Source organism: Clinocottus analis, unplaced genomic scaffold (genome assembly GCF_023055335.1).
Source record: "Clinocottus analis isolate CAN_PGR_092001 unplaced genomic scaffold, fCliAna1.0.p SCAF_6, whole genome shotgun sequence".
NCBI lineage: Eukaryota > Metazoa > Chordata > Actinopteri > Perciformes > Cottidae > Clinocottus > Clinocottus analis.
Window position 1 is genome coordinate 22,311,789 of NW_027176218.1, and position 13,527 is coordinate 22,325,315.

At 50.5% G+C, this 13,527-nt stretch overlaps 1 protein-coding gene across 1 annotated transcript in view; it reads right to left on the reverse strand.

The window, feature by feature from the left end:
* lrp5 (low density lipoprotein receptor-related protein 5) overlaps nt 1-13,527 on the reverse strand; it is a 57,805-nt gene that overhangs the window by 11,272 nt on the left and 33,006 nt on the right. The window contains exons 12-16 of the mRNA XM_068602650.1: nt 4,119-4,335; nt 3,885-4,038; nt 2,530-2,665; nt 2,030-2,274; nt 446-630 (exon numbers count right to left, since the gene is read on the reverse strand). Of these exons, the coding sequence (XP_068458751.1) occupies nt 446-630; nt 2,030-2,274; nt 2,530-2,665; nt 3,885-4,038; nt 4,119-4,335 (937 nt within the window). The remainder of the gene's footprint in view (nt 1-445; nt 631-2,029; nt 2,275-2,529; nt 2,666-3,884; nt 4,039-4,118; nt 4,336-13,527) is intronic.

A 13,527-nucleotide genomic window follows, 5' to 3' on the forward strand; every position in this document is an offset into this window, starting at 1 on the left:
CCGTCAAGCTAGCGGACGAGCTCTAAACCCCACACGCGTTGGAGGAGATGAGGTTCAACACCCTGAGGCACCGTGTGTGTGTGTGTGTGTGTGTGTGTTATCTCTACTTGATATCTTCAGCGTTAAAGCCCTGAAGTCCAGACTTGAGATACGTTCTGGTTCCTCTTTGAATGTGTGTCTTTGTCACGATGTCTGTCGTCAGGACTCACACGAGCTGACGAGACATTAAGGTTTTGTTTGACGATAAAAAATACGTCAGTAAATCCTCCTCTCCTGGACTTTGAGCCGCGCGTGTGTGTCGCTAACAAGGCGGTCGCTAACAAGATGCTAAACGAGACTCCGACCCGTCCTCCTGGAGCTCGGTGCTGCTGACCTGAAGTCATGTGACCGAATGCGAACGCGTGACCTTCAGCTTCAGAGGTGCATCCTGTCAGGAAGCCTCTACCTTGCATGTTGGTGCTTTCGATCATGTAGGTGTCCAGGTCCGTCCAGTAGAGCCGGTGGTCCGTGTAGTCGATGGTCAGCCCGTTGGCCCGGCCCAGTTTGTCCACCAGCGTGGTGACGGTGCTGCCGTCCATGTAGGCTCTGGCGATGCGAGGCCGCCCGCCCCACTCCGTCCAGTACATGAAGCTGTGGAGACAAATCACGGCTTGAAGTAGAAGCTTTACTTCCCCTCGTGTGAAGGCAGAGATGAGTCTGTTTTACCTGAGCAAATTTCTTGTTTGTAAGTAAATTATCTCCAAGTTTTTGCTCTCAATTTAAGAAATTCAACCCCCAAAAAAGTTCTCTCAATAAAAAAAAATTAATTGCTCTTAAAAAAAATAATAATAATAATTTTAAAAAAAAATTGCTCTAAAAAAAAATTAATAATAATAAAAAAAAATATTTAAAAAAAAGAAGAAAAATGATTTTAAAAAAAATGCTCTCAAAAATAAAATCTCTCAAAAAAAACACTTCACTCTGCTTTTTTTTTTAAGAATTTTTTTTGGAAAGAGAGCTTTTTTTTTTTTGGAAGCAAAGTTTAGTTTTGGGAGCATTTTTTTTTATTTGAGAGCATTTTTTTTTTTGGACGGCAATTTTTGTAATTGAGAGCAAAGATTTGTAGATAATTTACTCAGAAACTAGAAATCTGGTAAAAAAAAAGACACAACTCTGCCTCCGTACCCTCCTGATACAGCGTTTCATTGCCTCATCCGACCCGGAGCGAGAACCTGTTTCCACTCCGGAACGTTTGTTTTGTTCCGTGACAGGAAGCCGCCACGTCTTCATCAACGAGCGAGCGCCAGCGTGCGCTCATGAAATGACATCAGACGCCCCGCGGGCGCCGTGTTCACGGCCCCGCGCCGGTGACATCATCCAGACTGTCGAGTGATCGACATGCGTTAGGGAAGCAGACACGCTGGCACAGGTACACACACACACACACACACACACACACACACACACACACACACACACACACAGGAGCGAAGGAGAGTGTCTGCAGGTGGTTTGGCCGAGGACTGACAGTGATTATACCGAACGGGGTCATTAGCGTCATCCCTCTCTCGGGGGGCGGGGCAGGACGCCGTTGTACCGACACGCCGACACGGTGACATCACCGAGAGAGACACGCTACACGGAGGCATCGGCACCAACACGATGACATCACCGAGAGAGACACGCTACGCGGAGGCATCGGCACCGACACGGTGACATCACCGAGAGAGACACGCTACACGGAGCCGCTGTCCATGCTGTTTGCACAATTTATCCAATTTGAGCAAAATGTCTGCCAGTTTTGGAACGAGCCAATTACAAGATTCCAGATGTTTTCACTGTCGTCAGCACAGATAACAGATAATCTACACAATGAAGAGATGAATCTGCGCCGTCCTCACACAGAAGTACAATAAACTTAAGCTAAAAAATAAATCCAAAATATACAAAAGTTACAAAAGTCGGACTTCTTCATAAGAAGTTGGGAGGCAGCCGTCGCCTCGCTCGACAACAACAACAACACAACCCAGCACTCCTCGCAGCGTCCTACCCGTTAGCCGGGTCCAGCGCCAGCGAGCGCGGGTTGTCCAGCGAGCGCGGGTTGTCCAGGTCCTTGCACACCAGCACCTGCCGGTACTGGCCGTCCAGCCGGGCCACCTCGATGCGGTTGGTGCCCGTGTCGGCCCAGTAGATGTTGCGACCCATCCAGTCCACCGCCATGCCTTCTGGGTAGTCCAGGCCGAACTCGATGACGTGTTCCACGGAGCTGCCGTTCATGTACGCTCTGCTGATGGTCTGAGAGGAAGAGGAGGGAGCGAGGGCTCAGCTGAATTTTCATTTCATCGACAGATCTGTAAAACTTTTCCCACAAATGTGTTCATAATTCTCTTAGAAATAATTCATTCGGCATGAAAAAAGGACAAATAAAGACGTCTCAACTGGCAGATGAGCCAGAGCGTCGACAAAGAGACATATTTCCTGACGCTACGCTGCCCTACATGCTGCCCTACATGCTGCCAGCTCATGCTTTGTGTGTGACCCTCAGCTCACCTTGGCCTGAATGTCCGTCCAGTAAATTCTCCTTTCGGACACATCGAAGTCCAGCGCCGAGGCCTCTTTGACTCCGGTGAGAGGGATGGGCACGTCGTTGCTGTTGGTTCCCAGAGAGATGCTCCTGATGTTGTCCCTGAGGGGGGAAACGTTGCATTTCTCACATTTAATACCAGTTAAAAACCTCAGCGACTCATTGGACAGAGCCCAAGAGCTCCAGACGCAGAAACGAGGACGAAAGAGTTAAAGGAACATGGAAGAAAACAGTGGATACGCTTCAGACGTTCACTTCTGTGGCTGTGATATAAGGATGTGACACGTGAGCAGAGCAGCTTCGGTCCGTCTGTGTCGACACAGGATGCGTCCAGACCACCCACGCACTGGCCAGACACACAATCGCTATAGTTACATCCCTAAAACAGAGGAAAACACACTAGGAGCTGCATCAGCGCTGTCGGGCGGTGTGTTTGTCTGGGACCGTCCCAACGCAATATGTGAACCCTAAAAGGCTGACTGATGTATAACAGAGCTGCCAAAGTCCACACAATCAAACTGATTAAGCTCATTATGCGCCAAGTTCAATCATGAAGTAAAAACTAGTGTATTGCAGCTTTTACTTCAAAGTAAAGTCATCAGAACTATACAACAGCACTCTGGAGCCACAAGTTAACAAACATATGTAGTTTATACATCTGATTTCAGGTCCATGTCCAGTAGTAAGGGTCCCTGTGAGGGACAAACCACTCCTTCTTTGTCTATGTTCAGTGTGTTGCTTACCTTAAAGATGTGTGTGATATGTTCACGTATGATTAAATACTTAACGTTGGTAATGGAAACGCTGCGTTAACGCCCAATTTTGCCAGCCCTAATATAAATACATAAATAATATAGAATGCATAGATGTTAATCATGTTCTTTGGCCTGTTTTGAAGAACTCTCTAAATATAAAGGGTTCAGATTTATCTGACTTAGTGAGGAAGAAGTTATGTGTAGGATGAAGGATGGGATACATTAATGTGATACATTAATGTGATACATTAATGTGATACATTGATATGATACATTAATGTATCACATTAATGTGATACATTAATGTGATACATTAATGTGATACATTAATGTATCACATTAATGTATCATGTGATACATTAATGTGATACATTGATGTATCACATTAATGTATCACATGATACATTAATGTGATACATTGATGTATCACATTAATGTATCACATGATACATTAATGTGATACATTAATGCGATACAGAATAAAGACAACGGGTGTTTTGTGTCCTCTGCCGTTGAGCAGAGACAGCGGGACATGAGCCGCTCTGCAGGTGTGCAGGTGGGCGTACCTGTTGGTGAAGAGCAGGAAGGCCTCGGGCACCACGCAGGTCTGCAGGTCCGACAGCAGCTCCATGCCCATGGGGCAGGCGCAGCTCACGGCCTGCCGGCACCAGAAGCACAGGTGGCTGCAGCCGCCATTCTCCTCCGCGCAGCCGTTGGTACCTGTGGGCGGAGCCAAAGCTTCAGCGTTCAACTCCAGCGAGCTCCTCTGGTTCTAAAGAAAGAAACAGTGGTCCTCTCACCGTGCGTCTCTGTGACCCTGGTGGCCTTCAGCCCCATGAGATCCGGCAGCTGGTCGATGATGATCTCCCTGACGGCCGTGGCTTTGTGCACGCGCTCGATGCTGCGGCGCTGCCAGTCCGTCCAGTAGATGTAGTCGCCCAGCAGCGTGAAGCCGAAGATGTGCGGCAGCTTGTCCTCCAGCAGCGTCTGCCGGTTGCTGCCGTCCACGTTGATCACCTGAGGACAGACACGGGGACACGTTGAGACACAGCGTCCAGGTGCAAGCTAAACACGTCAAACACGTCCTCTCATGACGACGTCACTTAAAAGTCCTCGGTTGCTATCCTGTAGCTGACCCTGACCCTCGACCTCCCAGAGGGAAGGGAAGAGGAGAGCCGGAGGAAACAGGATGGAGGGAGAAACGGTCTGATGAAGCAGAAAAATGGGGAAAACGGGAATGTCCCCAGGAAGCGTTGTGTCCAAATGAGTCCAGAAACCTCCTCAGAGGACTGGACGCTGGACGCTTGACGCCGGACGGGGGGATTCCAGCCTCTCTGACATGAACACAGATCACAAGGAGCCCACGGCGAGGTGGAATGTGGAAATAATTAAGAGCGTGGTTACTTGGAAGCGTGTGGACTTTTCCTGAATGTCTCCTTGTGAGAGGACGGTCAAGAGGACTTCAGTCAGAAACCAGAAGACGTCACAAATGGAAATCTAACGCATGCTTCAAGGAGGTCAAGCTGTCCCGGTGCACACGGCGGACTGGATTTAGCAAAGACTTGTGAGAAAGTGACTTCCTCGTTGGTGTCTGGACAGAACAATGACGGAGGGAAAGCTTCAAGGTTTGAGTTAGCTCCCAGATCTTTCTACGACGACGGCCTTGAACGGCGTCTTATCTCCAGATCTTCTTTCTTGAAGTGACAACGAGGAACTTTGGACTCGTATAAACGTCTCAGTTTGCTCCTGATCCTCTACGACCGGCCTCAGTATCGAGACCTTCACCACCACGAGTCTGAGAGATCGTCGGATTCTGGTTGAAACCGGAGACAAACCAGGGAAGGGAGCCGCTGGAGAAGCAGAACCAGGACTGCTGCTCTGAGACGAGAGGCTTCCTGGAGAGGAAACACAGCTTTAGGTCCACAGGAGCCGCCAGAAGCAACATCCAGTGAAAGCTAAAGAAGCAGCTTGTCAAGAAGCTAACTGGTCAACTGATGGAGAGCAGAACAGAACCAGGACCAGAAGAAAGATCCATGAAAACCCAGCGGAGAGATTATGCTAAAATGCTAATAACAATAAAACAAATGCGTGTGCATTAAGCGTGTTTCAAATTAACTGGTTGGACATGTGGACTCATCACAAGAAGAAGAAGAAGAAGAAGAAGAAGAAGAAGAAGAAGAAGAAGAAGAAGAGGCTGTGAACCAGAAAGCCAATGAGAGGTCCTCAGGAATGTGTTCAACTTGGGAACGTTTACATTGTTCCTCCATGTCAGCTGGGAATGACCGTCACACACACACACACACACACACACACACACACACACACACACACATAAATACAAAACCCACAATTCCTCACAACCCGTCTCTCTGTTCTGTGTATGTTTATGTGCCTGCTTGAGTGTGTGTGTGTGTGTGTGTGTGTGTGTGTGTGTGTGTGTGTGTGTGTGTGTGTGTGTGTGTGTGCATATCAGTCACAAGGCATCTATTACTAGGCCGGTGAAAACTGATACAGCCACCCCTGCCATCAAACCCCCCGCTGTGTGTGTGTGTGTGTGTGTGTGTGTGTGTGTGTGTGTGTGTGTGTGTGTGTGTGTGTGTGTGTGTGTGTCTGCGAGCCGAAAGTGAGAGCTGCAATTGACAAGGCTGCAATTAGCTCTGGTGTCGGCCCTCCTCCTCACCGCCCCGTGCTATTACAGGACCGCCGGGGACTGAAATAGACGCACGCTTTTTATTTTAGACGCACTACAGGCATCTGTGTGTGTGTGTGTGTGTGTGTGTGTGTGTGTGTGTGTGTGTGTGTGTGTGTCTGCCACGCGCTGCCTGAAATTCTTCAGCGTGCCATGCCAGAGATTTCACAAGCGGGGAAAGGAATTCTGTTTGTGACTCTGTGTGCACGACACACACGATACACAACAGCAGCAGGAACGCCTGGGACAGCGAGCGGCCTGCAGCAGGTAGAGCGGCGTGCGGCAGGTAGAGCGGCGTGCGGCAGGTAGAGCGGCGTGCACGAGGTAGAGCGGCCTGCGGCAGGTAGAGCGGTGTGCGGCAGGTTGAGTGGCCTGCGGCAGGTAGAGCGGCCTGCGGCAGGTAGAGCGGCGTGCACGAGGTAGAGCGGCCTGCGGCAGGTAGAGCGGCCTGCGGCAGGTAGAGCGGCGTGCGGTAGGTAGAGCGGTGTGCAGCAGGTAGAGTGGCGTGCACGAGGTAGAGCGGCCTGCGGCAGGTAGAGCGGCATGCGGCAGGTAGAGCAGCGTGCGGCAGGTAGAGCGTCCTGCGGCAGGTAGAGCGTCCTGCGGCAGGTAGAGCGGCGTGCGGCAGGTAGAGCAGCGTGCGGCAGGTAGAGCGTCCTGCGGCAGGTAGAGCGTCCTGCGGCAGGTAGAGCGAGCTGCGGCAGGTAGAGCGTCCTGCGGCAGGTAGAGCGGTGGGCAGCAGGTAGAGTGGCATGCAGCAGGGAGAGCGGCCTGCAGCAGGTAGAGCGGCGTGCGGCAGGTAGAGCGGCTGGTAGAGCGGCCTGCAGCAGGTAGAGCGGCGTGCGGCAGGTAGAGCGTGCTTCTGCTGTGCGAGCCAACAGATTCACACACATAAGGGAAATGTTTGTGGTCCAAATGCTGATGCATTTTAAACAGAGAGGTCGACATTCTTACTCATGAGGAACACAGGTAACACACACAGGTAACACACACAGGTAACACACACAGGTAACACACACAGGTAACACACACAGGTAACACACAGGTAACACACACAGGTAACACACAGGACGATCCGACCAGGAGACGGTTTAAATACAAGAGGAAGGTAACGAGACACAGGTGCACACAATGAGGGCAGCACATGAAGGGACTACACAACCAGGAACCAGATAGACACACAATCACAGACAATCACCAGTACAGGAAGTGCAGAGACACAAGACTACAAAATAAAACAGGAAACAGAAAACTCAAATCATAACGGTGGGCTCCAGATAAGAGCCCCAAGTGGGTTTGTCCTCAGTTTCCACAGTGGCCTCACCTGTTTGCCCAGATGCGTTTAAGCTGGATTATTCTACATATAATAAACAGAAGGAAGTTTTGGAAATATCAAAGATTAGCAACAACATTGACTTGATTGCATTAGTGTTTTTCATGTCGTGTCAAATTCTCCCTCTGGAAACATTTGTCGCCCAAAACTCCTCATTGACTTCCATGAAAACCACATGTTTTAATCTCGCTGTCATTGCAGTGTGAAACCGAGCCTCCGGTTCACCCGTCAGACTGGTTCACCTCACCGTGAGCCTTCGGGTGGCGTGCCAAAGCCCTGAGCCGCGATGACAGAATAGTGGTCCGACCTGACGGAGCAGACGGGCACGTCTTTTGTTTAGAGCGCTACGGACGCTCAGATAAGCGCCAGTAACCGTTTTATAACAGCAGACTGGGGCTCGGTCGGGTCGGCCGGGGTCACCAGGGTGTCACCACCATCTGGGTGTCACCACCAGCTGGGTGTCACCACCACCTGGGTGTCACCATCAGCAGGGTGTCATCATCAGCAGGGTGTCATCATCAGCTGGGTCACGCCAACGTGAAGCCAGGTTCGGCTCGGTCGGGTCGGCCGGGGTCACCAGGGTGTCACCACCACCTGGGTGTCACCATCAGCTGGGTGTCACCACCACCTGGGTGTCACCATCAGCTGGGTGTCACCATCACCAGGGTGTCACCATCACTTGGGTGTCACCATCAGCTGGGTGTCACCATCACCAGGGTGTCACCATCACCTGGGTGTCACCACCACCAGGGTGTCACCATCACCAGGGTGTCACCATCAGCTGGGTGTCACCATCAGCTGGGTGTCACCACCACCTGGGTGTCACCATCATCTGGGTGTCACCATCACTTGGGTGTCACCACCACCTGGGTGTCACCACCACCAGAGTGTCACCATCACCAGGGTGTCACCATCAGCTGGGTGTCACCACCACCTGGGTGTCACCATCACCAGGGTGTCACCATCAGCAGGGTGTCATCATCAGCAGGGTGTCACCATCACCAGGGTGTCACCATCAGCAGGGTGTCATCATCAGCTGGGTCACGCCAACGTGAAGCCAGGTTCGGCTCGGTCGGGTCGGCCGGGGTCACCAGGGTGTCACCACCACCTGGGTGTCACCATCAGCTGGGTGTCACCACCACCTGGGTGTCACCATCAGCTGGGTGTCACCATCACCTGGGTGTCACCATCAGCTGGGTGTCACCATCACCAGGGTGTCACCATCACCTGGGTGTCACCACCACCAGGGTGTCACCATCACCAGGGTGTCACCATCAGCTGGGTGTCACCACCACCTGGGTGTCACCATCAGCTGGGTGTCACCACCACCTGGGTGTCACCATCATCTGGGTGTCACCATCACTTGGGTGTCACCACCACCTGGGTGTCACCACCACCAGAGTGTCACCATCACCAGGGTGTCACCATCAGCTGGGTGTCACCACCACCTGGGTGTCACCATCACCAGGGTGTCACCATCAGCAGGGTGTCATCATCAGCAGGGTGTCACCATCACCAGGGTGTCACCATCAGCAGGGTGTCATCATCAGCTGGGTCACGCCAACGTGAAGCCAGGTTCGGCTCGGTCGGGTCGGCCGGGGTCACCAGGGTGTCACCACCATCTGGGTGTCACCATCAGCTGGGTGTCACCATCAGCTGGGTGTCACCACCATCTAGGTGTCACCATCAGCTGGGTGTCACCATCACCAGGGTGTCACCATCACCAGGCTGTCACCACCATCTGGGTGTCACCATCAGCTGGGTGTCACCATCAGCAGGGTGTCACCATCACTTGGGTGTCACCATCAGCTGGGTGTCACCATCACCAGGGTGTCACCATCAGCTGGGTGTCACCATCACCTGGGTGTCACCATCACCAGGGTGTCACCACCATCTGGGTGTCACCATCAGCTGGGTGTCACCATCAGCAGGGTGTCACCATCACTTGGGTGTCACCATCACCAGGGTGTCACCATCACCTGGGTGTCACCATCAGCTGGGTGTCACCATCAGCTGGGTGTCACCACCACCTGGGTGTCACCATCACCAGGGTGTCACCATCAGCTGGGTGTCACCACCAGCAGGGTGTCACCATCACCAGGGTGTCACCATCACTTGGGTGTCACCATCAGCTGGGTGTCACCATCACCAGGGTGTCACCATCACCAGGGTGTCACCATCAGCTGGGTGTCACCACCACCTGGGTGTCACCATCACCAGGGTGTCACCATCACCAGGGTGTCACCATCAGCTGGGTGTCACCACCACCTGGGTGTCACCATCACCAGGGTGTCACCATCAGCAGGGTGTCACCATCACCTGGGTGTCACCATCACCTGGGTGTCACCATCAGCTGGGTGTCACCATCAGCTGGGTGTCACCACCACCTGGGTGTCACCATCACCAGGGTGTCACCATCAGCAGGGTGTCACCATCACCTGGGTGTCACCATCACCAGGGTGTCACCATCAGCTGGGTGTCACCACCAGCAGGGTGTCACCATCAGCTGGGTGTCATCATCAGCTGGGTCACGCCAAGGTGAAGCCAGGTTCGGCTCGGTCGGGTCGGCCGGGGTCACCAGGGTGTCACCACCATCTGGGTGTCACCATCAGCTGGGTGTCACCATCACCAGGGTGTCACCATCAGCTGGGTGTCACCATCACCAGGGTGTCACCATCAGCTGGGTGTCACCATCACCAGGGTGTCACCACCAGCTGGGTCACGCCAACGTGAAGCCATGTTGCTTTGAGAAACTACGTGATCAGATCGGCCCGTTGAGTTTGATATTAACACAAGATTCAAGGAGCCGTGGGATAATCGATCCATACGTTCAATATTCAGTTCATTCCAACATCTGATCTGTTTTATTGATCTCCTCGTGTCAATAAGATCCCATCAAATCACAACGTTCCTTTATATCTAATTACAGCCAGTTGACAAAGACACTGATACATCAGAAAGGCCTCAGATACAGCAAGCAGGCAGCAGCAGTAGTAGTAGTAGCAGTACTAAAAGTAGTAGTAGTAGTAGTAGTAGTAGTGGTAGTAGTAGTAGTAGTAGTAGTAGTAGTAGTAGTAGTCGTAGTAGAACTAGAAGTAGTCTGGATGGAACATTTTGCTCCAACATGCCACAGCTTTTAGAAGTAATTTGATCCTTGAGTATAAACTCTCTCTGTGACTCCATGAGGATGACATCTCTCTCTGTGACTCCATGAGGATGACATATCTCTCTCTATGACTCCATGAGGATGACATCTCTCTCTCTATGACTCCATGAGGATGACATCTCTCTCTCTATGACTCCATGAGGATGACATCTCTCTCTGTGACTCCATGAGGATGACATCTCTCTCTATGACTCCATGAGGATGACATCTCTCTCTCTCTATGACTCCATGAGGATGACATCTCTCTCTCTCTCTCTCTCTCTCTCTCTCTCTCTCTCTCTCTCTCTCTCTCTCTATGACTCCATGAGGATGACATCTCTCTCTATGACTCCATGAGGATGACATCTCTCTCTATGACTCCATGAGGATGACATCTCTCTATGACTCCATGAGGATGACATCTCTCTCTATGACTCCATGAGGATGACATCTCTCTCTCTATGACTCCATGAGGATGACATCTCTCTCTATGACTCCATGAGGATGATATCTCTCTCTGTGACTCCATGAGGATGACATCTCTCTCTATGACTCCATGAGGATGACATCTCTCTCTCTATGACTCCATGAGGATGACATCTCTCTCTATGACTCCATGAGGATGACATCTCTCTCTATGACTCCATGAGGATGACATCTCTCTCTATGACTCCATGAGGATGACATCTCTCTCTCTATGACTCCATGAGGATGACATGGCGTGATGGGAAGCTTCCAGCTATCTGTTGACCGAATCCTCATTTGAATATCCATTCGGGGGGGTGAGGGGGAGCAAACAGGAGGAGAAAAATAAAAATAAAGCATTCACTTTGATGGGCCTCTGATCCGAGGGAGGTTCCTGACCCCTCCACAAAACCCCCATTCATTTATCACCATGACACAATTAGACATGGCCATCCCAGTGAAAAGATGGCGGAGCGCCTCCTTTCTCTGCCCTCTGAGAGTTATGCACCGGGAGGGTTTTTTTTTTCATCCTTTCTCTCTCAGTCTTTTTCACTTTGGGTGTGAGAACGTCTCATTTCTTGATGGACACGGGGGCCGAGAGAGGAAAAGGACAAAAAGGCGAGCAAACAGAAAAGCAACAAAGGACTCGTGGGACACGCGGGGAGAAGTCAAGACCGTCGCGGGACAGTTCACATACTGACGGACATCTTGAAACACGCAGCGTGAAAGGAGTCCTGCGGCCCGGCCCACACGGCTCCACACGCCGCCTCGGCTCATTCAGTCATACAGTCACCTCACCTGAGGCCAGCGGGGGGCGGGGCCTCACGCCGAGCTCTGAGGCGCCTTCACACAACGAACACTCATTCTCCTCTTTTAGATTTGGTGAGTCGCTGAAATGTGGGAAAGTAAGATGAAATGAGCTTCTGAGGTTTTGACAAACCAGCGGTCCAAAAGACGAGATACGAGCAGACAATGCTCTTCATGGCTCCCCGGGTTACGTTAGTAACTTCATGGAAATGTTCCTCAGTAACCTGGACGTGGCTCACGTGCACATTCATGTCTCAGGTCATATAGGAGTTTGTTTTACTAAATATTGGATTATTGTCGACCGCTTTATTCAGAGAGTATTCAAATCTATTATTTATATTGTGTATTCCTTTTATTGTGTATTCTATACATTGTGTCTTCTATATATTGTGTATTCTATACATTGTGTCTTCTATATATTGTGTATTCTATACATTGTGTTCTATACATTGTGTCTTCTATATATTGTGTATTCTATACATTGTGTTCTATACATTGTGTCTTCTATATATTGTGTATTCTATACATTGTGTTCTATACATTGTATTCTATATATTGTGTATTCTATCCATTGTGTTCTATACATTGTGTTCTATACATTGTATTCTATATATTGTGTATTCTATACATTGTATTCTATACATTGTGTTCTATACATTGTGTTCTATACATTGTATTCTATACATTGTGTATTCTATACATTGTGTTCTATACATTGTGTATTCTATACATTGTGTTCTATACATTGTGCATTCTATATATTGTGTATTCTATACATTGTATTCTATACATTGTGTTCTATACATTGTGTTCTATACATTGTGTGTTCTACACATTGTGTGTTCATTATATTGTGTACATAAGACAGTAGAAGTCAAGCTGGTGTGGGTCACCAGACCTTAAAGCTGGACTGGGCCGGTCCGCGGTGAGAACACACACACTCACGACTACACACCCATAAACACACAGCGCTGCTATCGGTTTCCTCCACAAGCAAACACAGAGCGTGGAGACACCCTGGGAGTGTTTACTCGTGTGTGTGTGTGTGTGTGTGTGTGTGTGTGTTTAATAATGAAGGAATGTCTCAGGAATGTGCAACCGGAGAGGAGCTGCTGTAGAGGAGCTGCTGTAGAGGAGCTGCTGGCTGCCAGCAGCCTCGTGAGGGCAGCGTGCTGTTTGGCCGCACGCTGCACTGCTAGCATCTTAGCATCTAAATGCTAATACACCCAAAGTTACTACATCCATATTCCTGTCCAACAAAGCACTTGATGCTGAAACATCTCAACATCCTGGTCCAACATCCTGGTCCAACATCCTGGTCCAACATCCTGGTCCAACATCCTGGTCCCGCTCTGCACACGGTTCTGTTGAGATGTTCTTCTTCTTCATCTTCTTGAGAAAAGCAGCCAGAAAATCTGATAAAAATCAAAGACATTCTCTGAGCCCCCCCTCGCTAATCCACCCCTCCACCTTACAAGACCGTCACGTCCCCCCCCCCCTCCCTCCACCACCACCACCACCACCTTATGTATAAATAGCAGTCAACTGTCAACAGTGCAGAGGATGGAAAGACTGAGCAGCAGCTTGTGAAGCTCCATGAGGAGCAACGCTGAGGGAAGAACCAGAGCTGCTCTTTCTCCACCATGACGTCTGAGTCCAGGAAGGAAGGGGGCATGGAGGGGACATGTCTCCTCAGGGACATGTCTCCTTCATGCCCCCTTCAATGAGGAGACATGCCCCCTTCAATGAGGAGACATGTCTCCTTTGTCC